This window comes from Rhipicephalus microplus, unplaced genomic scaffold (genome assembly GCF_043290135.1).
Source record: "Rhipicephalus microplus isolate Deutch F79 unplaced genomic scaffold, USDA_Rmic scaffold_18, whole genome shotgun sequence".
NCBI classification, from domain to species: domain Eukaryota; kingdom Metazoa; phylum Arthropoda; class Arachnida; order Ixodida; family Ixodidae; genus Rhipicephalus; species Rhipicephalus microplus.
Window position 1 is genome coordinate 6,288,517 of NW_027464591.1, and position 14,251 is coordinate 6,302,767.

Consider the following 14,251-nt stretch of genomic DNA (forward strand, 5'->3'; position numbering starts at 1 on the left):
ACGTTCCAACCCTGCTAGAGAAGGCATTCCAGCCTGCTCCCAGGACTGCCCCCAAATACGTCTTGTTGGATGATCCAAACCTGCTAGAAAAGGTATTTTCGCCTTTTCACTGAACTGCTCCCAAACGTCCTTATGAATGTTCCAACGCTGATACAAAAGGCCCTTCTGCCTACTCTCAAGACTGCTCCCAAACATCTTTATGGATGCTCCAACGCTGCTACAAAAGGCACTTCCGCCTACTCCCAGAACTGTTCCCAATGACTTCTTAAATTTCTGGGTGAAACCTGCTACAAAAGGTACTTTTGTCTGCTCCCAGAACTGCTTCTAAACGTCTTCCTGGATGCTCCAACCCTGCTACAAAAGGCACTTCCGCCTGCTTCCTGAACTGTTCCCAATGACTTATTTCTGGGTGAAACCTGCTACAAAAGGTACTTTCGCCTGCTCCCAGGACTGCTTTTAAACGTCTTCCTGGATGCTCCAACCCTGCTACAAAAGGCACTTCTGCCTGCTTCCAGGACTGCTCCCAAGTAAGTCTTTGTGGATGTTTCAAACCTGCTATAAAAGGTACTTTCGCCTGCTCCAAGGTCTCTCCCAAACATCTTTCTGGATGCTTCAGCCCTGCTACAAAAAGCACTTTCGAATGCACTCAGGAATGCTCCCAAATACGTCTCTCTGGATGCTCCAACCTTGCTACAAAATGTACATTCGCTTGCTCTCAGGGCTGCTTCCATACCTCTTTATCGATGCTCAAACGCTGCTATAAAAGGCACTTCGCTTGCTTCCAGTACTGCTCCCGAATACGCCTTTCTGGATGCCAACCCTGCTGCAAAAGGTACTGTCGCCTGCTCCCAGGACTGCTCCCAAACGTCTTTCTGGATGCTTCAAACCTGTTACAAAAGGCACCTATTCCTGCTCCCAGGACTGCTCTCAAATATGTCTTTCTGGATGTTCCAACCCTGCTATAAAGGGTACTTTCACCTGCTCCCAGGGACGTCTTTCTGGATGCTCCAACCCTGCTACAAAAGGCACTTCTGCCTGCTCTCAAGACTGATCCCGAACCCATGTTTGGGCCCACAAGGAGCACATAGCACTCTTTAGGCTCGGCTTGTCGTCTATCCACTGTTACATGCCGCATTGTCACGCAGTGGCCAATACAGGCATAAAAAAAGCTAACAACACTGGTTTAGCCAAAGGGGGGCAGAGAAATTCGTCTCGCCTCAATTTTCTTTTTCATTTCGCCTATGTATATATGAATGCACAAGTACAAACTCGCGCACGAATGTGCCTAAAGAATATGCATAAGACCCACGGAGTTTCCTATTTATATCCTAGAGGGAACTCTGACGCTAGCGTCTATGGGATTTGCAACGCACCGCGCTTCAGTGAGCTTGGGAATGATGGTAGTACACGGATTTGTCTAACCTTCGTACTTCTGGCTTCATTTGGCTTCGCGTGGCTTGAAGCTGTTTTGGCACGAAACAAAAATCAGCAAATGTTCAGTGGTTACGCTTCACCATTATAATTTTTTAGCCTTACCATTTCATATAGAGTCACAAAGCTCAAAAGGGCTATTTTTTTTTCCTCCGAAACAAAACTGAAACATAGCAACTGAAACACAACAATGAACGTAGCTACAAGTGCGATTCGAGGCCCGCAAAAACGAAGACTAGGCAAATCCGTGTACTACCCATCATTCCCATGGTCACTGAACAATCACAGCGCCAACAAGAAAGTTAGTGCCAGAGTCCTCGGTGATTATTTTAGAAAACTCTATAGATTGACCATTCCCCCCACAAAATCTCTGGTGACGCTATTGGCAAACAATGCTGAAAACCACAGCAGGAGACGCTGGCATTGTCTAAAATAGTATAAACTGCAGAAATAACCGAGAATAAAAAAATCATGAAAAAAAAACCTTAGAAGCATCAAGCTGTCCTGCATGGCGCATATAAAAAGTAACTTGAGCGCTGTGGAGGAAGTGGCGCCACCACCTCAGCAAGCGCGCGATTGACAAAGGAATCGCCCGGCTGCCCGTGCTGCACACTTTCTCATGTTTCGCGCAAGTGGAGCTGCTACACAATAAAGGGACCAACAAGTGGCCAGAACGTGGGGTTTGATTTTGGTTAAATGAAAAGAGCGTTAAATGTAGTGACAGATTCCATCCGCCTTTTCGTGTTGCGAGTAAGGCTTATAAAGAAGTGTTTAAAAGTGACACAAAACTGGCAGTATCCTAACAAAATAGCCTTAAAGGGACACTAAAAGCAACTATAATGTCGACGTTGATTGTTGAAATGGCGGTTCAGGAAGCTCGTAGTGCTTCTGCAAAGAAAAAGCTTATTTTGAAATACAATTACTTTTAAGTGGCCCGCATGAGGTTAGCACTCTTCAAATGATCCGCCTCAAGAAGTGGTGCGACTCACGTCACTGTTGCCGTGCACAACGTTGCCCGACTTTACTGCGCGGTCGCCGACACTAGTAGACAGAACGAAAGCAGCGAGAGCCACAGCAACAACAACGGCCATTGACCAAATTCCTGCCATTGGCTCCGAGATTGCAGACGTGTTTTAGTTCACTGGGCCCCGCTAGATGGAACGACATCTCCACTGTAACCACGCGTAAATTAAACTTTTGAAGCACTCGCGCCATTTTTCACAGTAACGTCCGGCGGTTCTTTTTTCCATGAAACAAACAGAAACGAACAAGCAGCATTTTGTTGCGTCTCTTGATGCACGGAAGGCTCTGTTTTAGTGCAGCTGAATTGATTACTAGTGATTAACTGTAGGCGGTTCGCCTGACGTCATCGGTATCATATTGAGAATGTCCGACTGTGGCACATGTATTCTTGTACATATACAATAACTTTTCGGCAAGTAGGGCACTGCTGTTGATAATATTGCCGTTTTAGATGTTGTCATATATTGAGCTTTCACTCTCACATAAATTCTTAGTTGCCTTTAGCGTCCTTTTAAAGCTGTATTTTGTAGCCGATCACTTCACGTACACTGATGCTGTCACTTGCGCCATAATTAGGGTATGCAAGCTGTTATTATCTATCCCTGCTCTTAGTTTGTGCTACTACGAGGTACAGTTTCGCACGCTGACAATCAACGCAGCTTTAGCGGTAGCCAGTGGAACATGTCATGCCGTGGCGCATGCACACAGAGTGCAGGCATGTGCAGCGAACCACCGTGCTCGAATGCGGACCGCTCTCGTGGTCACCGTTAGCAGCAAGTGTTGTCACTTGCGTGTAAGACTTCATATTTGCCACACATAGAAAAATTATGATTACAAATATTTCGCGGCGTTTTCCACGTTATCATTCTGTGGTTAGACGCTCTCCCCATTGAGCTTTCCGTAGCGCCAAAATAAATTAGGCACCACAAAAATTAACCCTCGGTTCCTTTAAGTGCAGGATTTGGAACTAAACCATGAACCTGGGAAAGAACCATATTTTCCTTATTTTTCTTCTATCCCGAGAATCGATACCTTTTAGCAGACACGCTGTCGGTCTTACTCGCGCAATATACTATGCTGTTCGCTAATCATTGATGCTTTAACTTGGTAAACAAAAGTTTAATTGCCACTGCCTGCTTTCATTACCCAGCGGATTCGCGACCAGTCATATCGCACTTACGTCATTGCTTATATATATGCAAGTTCGTACACAAACTTGAGTTGGAAATCGACGCTTGACCCTGCCGCCTCTTCATTTCTTTGTTTAATCGGAAGCGCCTGCCGAAAGCGCAGATTAATTGACAAAAAAGTAAACGCACGTCGGCGAGCGGTTAATCGTTACAGGTATATAGATTAAAAAGTTAGACTTCTCTATAGTCCAGATTATTGTTGCCTCGCTGCAGATCGACAGTCTCCCTCTCAGCTAGAGTTAACTGTATATTCATAGACGTGCGCACGTGGGGGGGGGGGAGAGGGGGATGGCCGTTCTCCCTAGTCACCTGAGAGAGGGGTGCACCCACTCTCCTCCATAGATTGATTTGAGAAGGCGCTCACACGAATGCTCCGTACACCTTCATCCCCTTCTCCCTCAAAGTGAATCTTGCATGCGCTCACGTATGTGTATGTGCTCCCTTAGGGGAGAGTTAATGTTTCTCTTCAGGGAACATATACACTAATTCTAGCATTGTCAGCACTATAGGGCGCCATCTAGCCATCATCGCCTGCCAGCATTCTGCATTCTAACTCTTAGAACTATGACGTGCACGCCCTCGAACATGACGTAATGTATGACCCGATTTTCTGCCAAAACTTTTCTGGCGACAGCGGGGGGGGGGGGGGGGCGCAATAAGCAAGTAATGTTATTGCATTATTTAAACAGAGACGACTGACAGTGCCATTTTCAAGCTGACTGTAACACCACTGTGCTACTGGGTACAGGCGATTACAACCTAAGAAAAGACGCAAGCTGCCGCAAACATCACTGTCACAGACAGAGAATTCGCATTGGTGCCCCGTGCAACTGAAATTGCTTATTTAAGTGACGTCAAGCACTTCTCACGCATTTCAGGCTGTTGACTTTCATATTCGGCCACACGTCGGCTTCGCTGTATTTTTCGATCGAGAAACCGCGAGATCAACAACAGCCATTAGTTGTCCCTCACTGTGTGTACCCCTCACATGTTTGGAGGAAATGGTTAACAGCTCGATGTACACACACCCCGCTATGGGACAAGAGTAAGCCGTCCAGGTTGCGTTTAGAACAAATGTTCGACGATATGTACAATATACTATGGGAGAAGTCGCTCGGAAGCGCCTCTTAGCACCGCAAGAGCAACAGAAGCAACGTTACGATGCACATCATCACGACGTCTCCTTCGCCCCGGGTTCTCTTGTGCTGTTGTGGACCCCGACTCGGCATGTTGGTCTCTCTGAGAAGCTGCTTCCCGGGTATACTCAGCGCCTTACCACGTCTTGCGCCAGGTGACCGACGTTATCTACGAGATAGCCCCGCTGAAGTCGTCATCTCCCTCCGCTCCATTGTCTACAGACATTGCTCATGTCTCCCGACGTAAACTCTACCACTCCGCAACGCCATAGAAAGCACCGAGACGGTGCTTCTGCACTCGGGGGTCATGTTACAAGACTACATCACGCTGAAGAAGCAAGACAGACAGCGAGAAAGACGACGTGATTCTGGGATGTGGGGCATGCTCTTGCTTGCCATCTGGGCTTAGGCTTGGCGTCGTGCAAATATATCACAACTGTAACCTCGTTTCTCTCTGTGCCCTCCCGTAACAATATGTTTATTTAACTAACTTTTGAAGAAACGAAGATAGATAAAAAAAGTTTCACTGAAAAAGTTGTACATCGGTTTGCAAAACATCCGATTAGACAGTTTTGAACTTTATATCTGTTGTGTATTAGTGTTTTTCTGCTAATTACAAATGCCCGCGAAATACAAAAAAATACCACATGACAAACCTTCTCGTGCACCTGTACGCACAATGATTCTAGTGCTCCCTAACGTTCCGCGTACGAACGACCATAGCGTTTGCCCCATAGTGGTGTCTCGGCAGGGCCGCAACAATGGCGGTGGCTTTACGGTGAACACGTTTTGCTATCGGCCCCAAAAACGATAACCGCTGTGACTGCTTATCGCTGTCATGAACCGGTGCGAGGAAAGCGTGCAGTTCGTACGCGAAACGTTAGGGATCACTAGAATCATCGTGCGCACTGACGCACGAGCGGGTTTGTCACGTGGTATTTTTTTTTATTTCGCGGGCATTTGTAATTAGCAGAAAAACACTAATACCCAACAGATATAAAGTTCGAAACTGTCCATTTGGAGTTTTTGCAAACCGATCTACAACTTTCTCATTGAAATTTCTTACCTATCTTCGTTTCTTGAAAAGGTAGGTAATAAACAGATCTAATTAAACACTATTTGAGAACACGAAAAATAGTCTAACTCCAGGCAACGGTGAGCAACATGCATTTGGTCGCGTCGTAATTACGTGTTCCGACATATTTTTAAACTCTGGCTAAAGTTACCTGAGACACCCTGTATATTCTAGGCACTATACGGACGCAGCCTCCCATTGCGAATGGCTTGCAGGCAACGTCCGTACGGCTGCTGCGGATGCGCAACTAGATATGTCTACTCTTTCGGCTCATTTATCTGGGGTAAAACTTGAACGAAACCCGATCCGCCTCCCATCTATGCGTTTCAAACAAACGTTAACACGAGTAAATGCTACACCGAGTTTCGCTTCAAGCCGTTCTTCGAGCACCCGCGTCGACGCCTGTTTCAACCGGGTTCAAAGCCATGCGCATCACTGCTGCTTCGCATCCCATTAGGGTTTCTTTCAGGGAGTTGCTCCATAATTTTTTAAAGCCACTAGAAGCTCTGTAAAACTTAAGCGGAACTTCTGCTTATGGTCCAATGTGCGGAGTTGCCGTGAAAGTTCGTTTTAGTGTACTAACTACTTCGGCACATTATAGGTGCCTGCAGCCGGTGCGTCAGGAAGAAAAAAAAAAGATATTCGACGATACTGTGTTTTAAAAAAAATTGGCAGATCCCACGTACAGTGAGATCTTCCAATATACTATGTAGCGTTGACGCGCACGCACGCTGGGCACAGCGAAGCTACGTTAGCAAAAGGCGGGCACTCTACAGTCTGACGCTAGGCGCGACCGGCGCGACCAGCGTCCGTCGGCGCGGCCCGATGGCAACCGGCGCAAAATGCGACAAGCTGCATATCGAGCCGATGCGTTACCCAGACAACACTGCCTATCCCTCTTTTCGTGACGGAGGGACGCCGTACGTGCTGAAACGCGAATGCGTCAAAGCAACGCAGCCCGGTGCGCGCCTGCGAGTATATGGCAGGACCGCCACCTCGCATCGCAACGCCGGCGTGACGCGTCGAAATGAACGCGGGCGAGCACGCACACCACGTCACGTCGAAATGCATTTGTGTCTTGACTGTGGTATGTAGTCATGTTCTCACATGACACGCATCTCATGATTATTATGTTTGCACCAGTCACATATACCTTCGTCATCCATTGACGTCCAAAATACAAGATTTGGCATATATGAAGCCAGCGAAATGGCCGCGAGCGCATCATGAGTGTTGTAGGTATTCATGTTGTTACATGACAAGCATGTCATGATCATCATGTTTGATTGTGTCATTTACCTGTGTCGTCCTTTCGCGTCACGTAATACTGAGTTTGGCACATGTGAAGCTAGCGAAACGGCCGCGAGCGCATCATGAGGGTAGCATGTAGTCATGTTGTTACATGACACGCATCTTATGTTTACCATGTTTAGACCACTATCATACCTTCGTCGTCCATTCACGTACCGTAATACCAAATTTGGTATATGTGACGCTAGCGAAACGGCCGCGAGCGCATCATGAGCGTGGCATGTAGTCATGTTGTTACATGACACGCATGTCATTATTTTCATGTTAATGTCGGTCGCTTGTGTTCGGCATGCAATCATGTCATACCATACCAGTTTTGCAACATGCCATGCGAATGAAACCACTGCAAGAGTTGCAGGACCATGAAATACAAATCATGACATTCATGACATACATGTCGTGATTTTCATGTTATGAATAGTCAAATATGTCCTTCATACAATTATGTTATGCCATACCAAGTTTGGTATCGATACCATTATCGAAATGGCCACGAGAGCTAAAAGTCGTAGGCGGCTAGATAGATAGATAGATAGATAGATAGATAGATAGATAGATAGATAGATAGATAGATAGATAGATAGATAGATAGATAGATAGATAGATAGATAGATAGATAGATAGATAGATAGATAGATAGATAAACTCAAAGTCGCCGAAGGTCGCTAAGAAATGCTTCGCACTTAAAAGTGGTAACGATTTAGAGTACTTCGTACTCTACTATGGGAGCGCTGAGTCTCACATTTTTTTTATATTACTGTGATTATAAAAAGAGGAAAACGATTTAGAGTACTGGGTACTCTACTACGGGAGAGCGTATAGACTGAAGAAAACAAAGTTACTTACACACTGCGAAGCACTAATGTACTTCGTCTAATACAACAACACTTACCCACACAATTTTAGCTCTAGGTCATCCTCGAAAGCCTCATTAGTCGATCTGGTTATACCGCGGAGTTGTTTTGTCTATCCGAATGGGCTTATTTAAACCAACCCAATAAAAAGTACTGCAAAGCAATATATTAAGTTTACATTTTGTTCTTTAAGCAAACAAGCCGATGAATGCAAAAACCTTGAATCGTGTCTTTTAAATGCCGCCAACGCATGCCCTGCTCTCCACTACGGACAGTGACATCAAAACTACGGGTCCTGGAACGAGCTCAGCACATCGAGAAGAGAAAGAACTTCTTTTTTCCTTTTTTAAACCATATTTTTCTATCATGTACATGACGCGAATGCGTCAACCTGGCTATTCTCATGACGGAACAGGGAAGTCGAGCCTCCTGGCCCTTTCATGGGTGTACTGGACTGCCAGGATTTGATTGTCGTAAGCTGGTGATCTGATGAGCCTTTCGAAGCGTTCACGCCTAATACCGGGCCCCAGTGAACCACACTCCCAGGGAATGTGCTGGCCCAATGTACATGCATTTTTTTTGCAGGCTTTGCATGTAATTTCTGTTTCTTTCACTCCATACCACTCACTCATTTTAACTGGTGAATAGTACGATTTTGTTTGTAGTTGTCTAAGTGTTATGGCTTGTGCTCTGTGTTTAACATTCTGGGTGGGTGCGAATAAATTTTTCTGCCCAGATGGAAGTGTTTAGCAATTTCATTATATATGGTGAGTTTATGTTTGTGCAGTGGAATCAATCCAGTGGAGTCGGGGCCATTTGTAAAAGCATGCTGGTCGGTGAGATCGCGGGCAACGCTGTTGGCCGACTCGTTTGGATGGACTCGTATAGGCCTTCGATTCCACCTATGGGGGAAGTGTTTATGTTTATAAGAGGGAAAAGAAAAGTGAGCCCCGTAACTGTCTGCATCATGGTGCGACACCTCAACAGTAGCTCACAAGGGATGGGGGGGAGGAGGATTAAAAGGATAGGACTAAAGGTATCGACAGAGAGAGAGAGAGAGAGAGTTGCGCTGGGACAACGAGCGAGGACATATCGAAGGATAGGAGAGATAGGAAAGATGGAAACACGGTCACAGGAGTCCGAGGATGGGGCACCACTTGCGAGAGTTTTTGTCGGCGTCAGGAGATGGCGTAGAGCAAGTCCAGTAGGTCAGAGCTACGCTGTCGTCGGAGATCGGCGTCAGGAGATGACGTAGGGCGAGCCCAGTCGGCCAGAGCTACGCTGACGCCGGAGATCACGAGGGCACAACCGGTTGGCACGGAATCCAGCGAGCGAGTCTCCCACCTATGTGTCCGGAGAACCAGTAAATGTACTAAATATATATGATTTTTATTGTACTGACCACTCTGACCGCGTGCGGAGCAACCCTTCGCCTGCTAAAAGCAGTGATTCCCTGCCTGGAGTCACAATAAATTTCTGTGCAATTATTGTTCGTCAATGCCATGGCTATCGCTTCTTGCTCCACAATCTCGGGTTTATTGGTGTTAATTGATGCACCGTTTCTGCAGTCCTCTTCGTGATTGACTACGATTGCAGAGTAGCAGGGCAGGCCCCTGTAATCTGCAGCACCTACAAAGCAGGCACCTTTCCCTGCTCTGTCTAGTCTCTGAATCAAAGCTTTAGCGCGAGCCATCCCACTTCCATGATTATAGGTAGGGTGCATGTTTCTAAGTAGCAGAGCAACCACTATATAAGTTATAATCTGTTTCTGTGATTCAATGTAGCTTTCAGTTGCTATTGATCTTAATTTTATCAAGAATGTCCTTGCCTGTTTTAGTTGAGGAATGTCGCATTAGCTGTGACGTTCTTTGGCTTCCGCTATTTCAGTTAGGGTATCGTGAATGCCTAGGTCTTACAGGCTGCTTGTACTAGTGCTCATGGCTAGGCCAAGCGCTTTGTTGACTACTTTGCTGATAGCAGCATACAACTTTTGTGCTTAGTTTTGCGACCAATTATACATTGCCACTGACCCTACATGACTGTGGACGAAGCAGTTGACAAGCCGGAGGAGATTGTCTTCCTTCATCTCTCTATGTTTTCCTGCAAGTCTTTTGATTATTCTGTACGCGTTCTCGGTTTTGAGCATGATCTGTTTAAGCGCACTGTTCTTCCCTCCTTTAGCATCGATAAAATATTGCAGGACTCCAATCTCATCCACTCTGGGGATTTTGTCCCCATTGGTGGTGCATAATTTGATCTTGCATTCGGACAGTGGTTGCCAACCTTTTGGTCTTCCCCCCTTTTCCTTCCGGTATAATAGTAGCTCCGATTTGTGTGAGGAGCATCTTAGCCTCCTGGGATTTAGGTATTTCTCCACCATCCTGACTGCTTAATCTAATGGATCCTGTATTTGACACGCTTCCGTGTAAGTACCAGATGGTGAGATCGTCACCTTAAACAGTGTGTTCAATATTATCCATCTTATTCAAAGCTCTGGAGAGACCTATCATGCATACGTTAAAGAGTACTGGAGAAAGAACGGAACCTTGTGGAGTGCCTTTATATCCGAGTTGTAGCAATTTCGTTTCATTGTCTCCCACTCTAAGCTTCGCAGTACAGTTCCGAAGGAAAGACTTTACATATTCGTATAGCCTCTCCCCAAGTCCCAAGTGCACGATTGTGGACAAAATGTATTCATGTTTGACGTTATCAAAAGCTTTTTTCCAAGTCCTAGGATGGCTTTAGTGGTTCTGGAGTGTCCGTCCAGTGTGTGATGCTTGAGCTGCATCATAGCATCCTGGGTGAACAGGGCTGGTCTAAAGCCAATCATATTGGGCGTGTATATTTGCTTATCCTCTAAATGGTTTTTCAGCCTGTTTAGAATAGCGTGTTCAGCTACCTTACCTATGGACGATCTAAGAGAAATCGGTCGCAGGTTATCTAAGGTCGGTGGTTTTTCTGGCTTTGGGGTTAAGATAGCCTGTGATGCTTTCCACTCCTCTGGCACTGTGCCAGTAGTCCATGCCTCATTGATGAACTCTGTTAGCAGCTCGATGGAGGGTTTATCTAGGTTTCTAAGTGCTTTGTTTGTTACACCATCTGGACCTGAGGCGGATCTTCTGTTTAAATCATTTCATACTCTTCCTACATTTCTGGTCGTGAAAGGCTTGTATAAATCTGGCTGTAGCGTACCTTTGTATGTAATTGTACAGTTGCTTATTTCACCCTTGTTCAATGGGAGATATTTTAGGATCAGTTCTTCCATGGCCGTTCCCATGTCCTTGCTTTTCAGAGCAATATGTATGACCCTACAAAGTTGTGTCTTTGATTAGTCCTAGTATTCTCTTCGTCAAGGTGTTTGACTAATTTCCATGCTTTCCCGTTTCGAAGTTGTCCGTCAATTCTTTCCCAAAACTCATTCCATTGTTGTTGATTTAGGTATGAGCAATATTGCTCAATATCTCTGTTTAAGCTGGCAATCCGTTTCCTTGGATTCCTGTTTAATCGGCGTTTGTTCCAATCCAGCGTTATATTCTGCGTTTTCTCGACCATGTGCGCTAGTTTGGCGTCCATAACCTCAGTATTTATGTCAGTAATAATTTTCTTCAAAGTTGTGTTTACGTCATCTCTAATTTGAATGGTTAATTCATTAACGTTTTGTGGGATGCCAACGCCTTGTCTAGAGGATCGGGGTCTGCGAAACACTTAACAAGTGAGAATACTTTCCTTCTAGCGAGGCGACTTTCGTGGTGATCTCCAGTACATAATAGTCGCTACCTAATTCCATTCCTGCAGTTATCCACTAAACCTTCTCTATATTTTTTGGTGAACGTAAAGTCTGGTGTAATGTTTCTGCAGACTGAGTTGCCAATTATAGTTGGACATGCTTTGTCGGTTATTAGCGTTAGGTAGAGTTCGTTTGCATGTTTTCACAGATCTCTTCCCTTGAGCTGCGTTGTAATATAGCCCCATAGCTGATGTCGTGCGTTAAACCGGCAATAATTAATGGACTGCTACCAGCTATACTGGTTGTTTTTCCAAGCAGTTCGCGGAAGTGCGACTCATGTCTAGGGTTGCTGTAAACGTTAAGAATAAAGAGGCTGTTCCTCCTTTGATTCTTCCATGTTGGTATGACTACCAAGAGGTGCTCCAAGTATTTTGTGCTGAGTTCTAGGTCATGCGTAATATATGTGTGTTTCTTTTTGACTAGAGTGCACATGCCCCTGTCAATAGATTGGGACTTTATCGCCTTGTAGCCCGTGAGTGTAACGTGACCGTTCGCGGTTCTTTCAGTGCTATTATATCCGGCTTGTAAACGGATGTGCGCAAGTATTGTTTGACAGTGGCTTGTTCGTTATTGTAGCTCTGACAATTTCATTGCCAGATTTTGAACTCTTTTTCAGTGTGCGCCATATTGGGCACTGTATCCCCTGTTTCGGGGGTGAGAATGGCTGGTCGGAGCAGGGGCGCCCGCGTTGCTCTCAAGTGTTCATAGCCATGGTAATCATTTCTAGGGTCTTGATTCTTCCTTTGAAGGCTCTGAGGCCCTCCTTGAGGTCATTAAATGTCGCTTGAATTTGTTCTATGGCACTGGTGAGTTGTGTGATGCTGTGCACAATCGTTTTCATGTTTTCTGAGAAAGTTGACGACGATTGTTCCATTTCCTCTACCTGTGCTTCACTGCTCTTTAGTCTACCTTTAACTGCTCTCCACTTTGCTGAAACAACTGCGTCTCCAGCAAGTGCGGGGATAGGTATTTCCTTATCGATGCTTTCTGATTGCGTTTCCTCACTAAGTCACTTCCGGATTTCGGTTAATTCTCTTAGCATATTTTGATTCATTGCCCTGAGCTCTGCATTGTCACTTTTAAGTCTTTCTATCTCATAATTGTGCTCTGGGATGTGCTCACGGGACCCGGTACTCACGTGAACGTGCCACTCCTCCATTTTCCTTTAAGATTCGGTTATGCCTCCTGGATTCGGTTGAGCTCCATCAGCCTAGATACTCTTTCCACAGACCCTGTCTGCCCAGGAGAGTCCAAGCTTGGGTGGCTGGATGTGTACCGATGCACCTTTCGACCTAGATCGGGACTTGAATATGGTATGGTGAAATACTTTCGATAAGGGTCGGCTCCAGATCAAGACTTGGCTCGGGGTTTTGTCTCCGCCGCTCCGGTGTAGTCCTCTAGCTTTGCCGATGTGTATGGGTTACGGGCTGGTTGTGGTGTGTGACTTCTTGATCTTGACTTTCTGCTGAGGGCTGATTTTGGTGCTGGTGAATCTTCCTATGGGGCTTGAGTGGTTCCGAGTTCTTCGTAGTCTTCCTCTATGTTTGACAACATATGGAACGTGGAATCGGCTTCTACATGCTCTGTCAGCAGTCGGGTGGGGCCCTCCGCACAACGCGCATTTGGGTGTACACGTGTGTGTCATCTGGGTTCTCTGCGCCGAAGCCTCTGCATATGCCGTTTCCAGGTGTGAGGCATACGTCTGCTTTGTGGCCCAATCTCCCGCATGCATAACAGCAATCCGCCTGCCTGCATTATAGCATGCATTTCATCAGACTGGGACCACATTAGACATAATCCGGCACTTTAAGCCTATAAAAGTGAATGATGACCAAGCTCGTGGATTTTATTCTTCTGACATCCTATACACTTGGATTTCTTGTGCGTATTATGAGATCTCGAAGCTGATCCAGACTCAGTTCTGGGTCGATGCCTCTATTCACACCCTTGAATGTGTTGTTAGGTGCGGCTATGTGTGCACTTACTTCATACATGGCTTTGCCGATGGCAATGGCTTCTATTCTGGGATATGCTTTCGCATTTCTTTCATCGGTCGTGCTGGCGATCATTATATTTTGCTTAACGTTCGAGCATATAATGTCATCTGCCATGTCATTTGCTGTAAGGCCCTTCACTGCTGCTATAGCATTGGAAGTTTTAGAGTCGCCAAGTTTTATGTCCAAGTTTCCTCTTGGTCTGATGATAATCCTAATATGCTCTTCCGGTAGCCGCCGTAGTCGTGAAGCTTTCACGAGTCGCTTCTTGGCGCTGACTTCACTTCTCCGGCCTCCATGCAGGGCGGAGTTGTTTGGCAGATTGACGCATTGTATGCTTGATTTCCCAATCTTTTTTTTCTTGTGGATGGCAGAAGTCCATCCAGCATCTTCTCTACAGTCCTCCGGCGAGATGTATTCATTTTCAACGGTGACATGCATAGCTCATGC

At 45.8% G+C, this 14,251-nt stretch overlaps 1 protein-coding gene across 2 annotated transcripts in view; it reads left to right on the plus strand.

Moving 5' to 3' along the window:
* Positions 1-14,251, plus strand: part of LOC142785105 (uncharacterized) — a 33,174-nt gene that overhangs the window by 4,144 nt on the left and 14,779 nt on the right. The window contains exons 3-4 of one of the 2 annotated variants that reach the window (XM_075883535.1): positions 1-92; positions 317-14,251. The exon at positions 317-14,251 is cut by the window's right edge and continues 14,779 nt beyond it. In XM_075883535.1, the coding sequence (XP_075739650.1) occupies positions 1-92; positions 317-328 (104 nt within the window). In that variant the 3' untranslated portion in view covers positions 329-14,251. The other variant, XM_075883534.1, reaches the window with a different exon arrangement.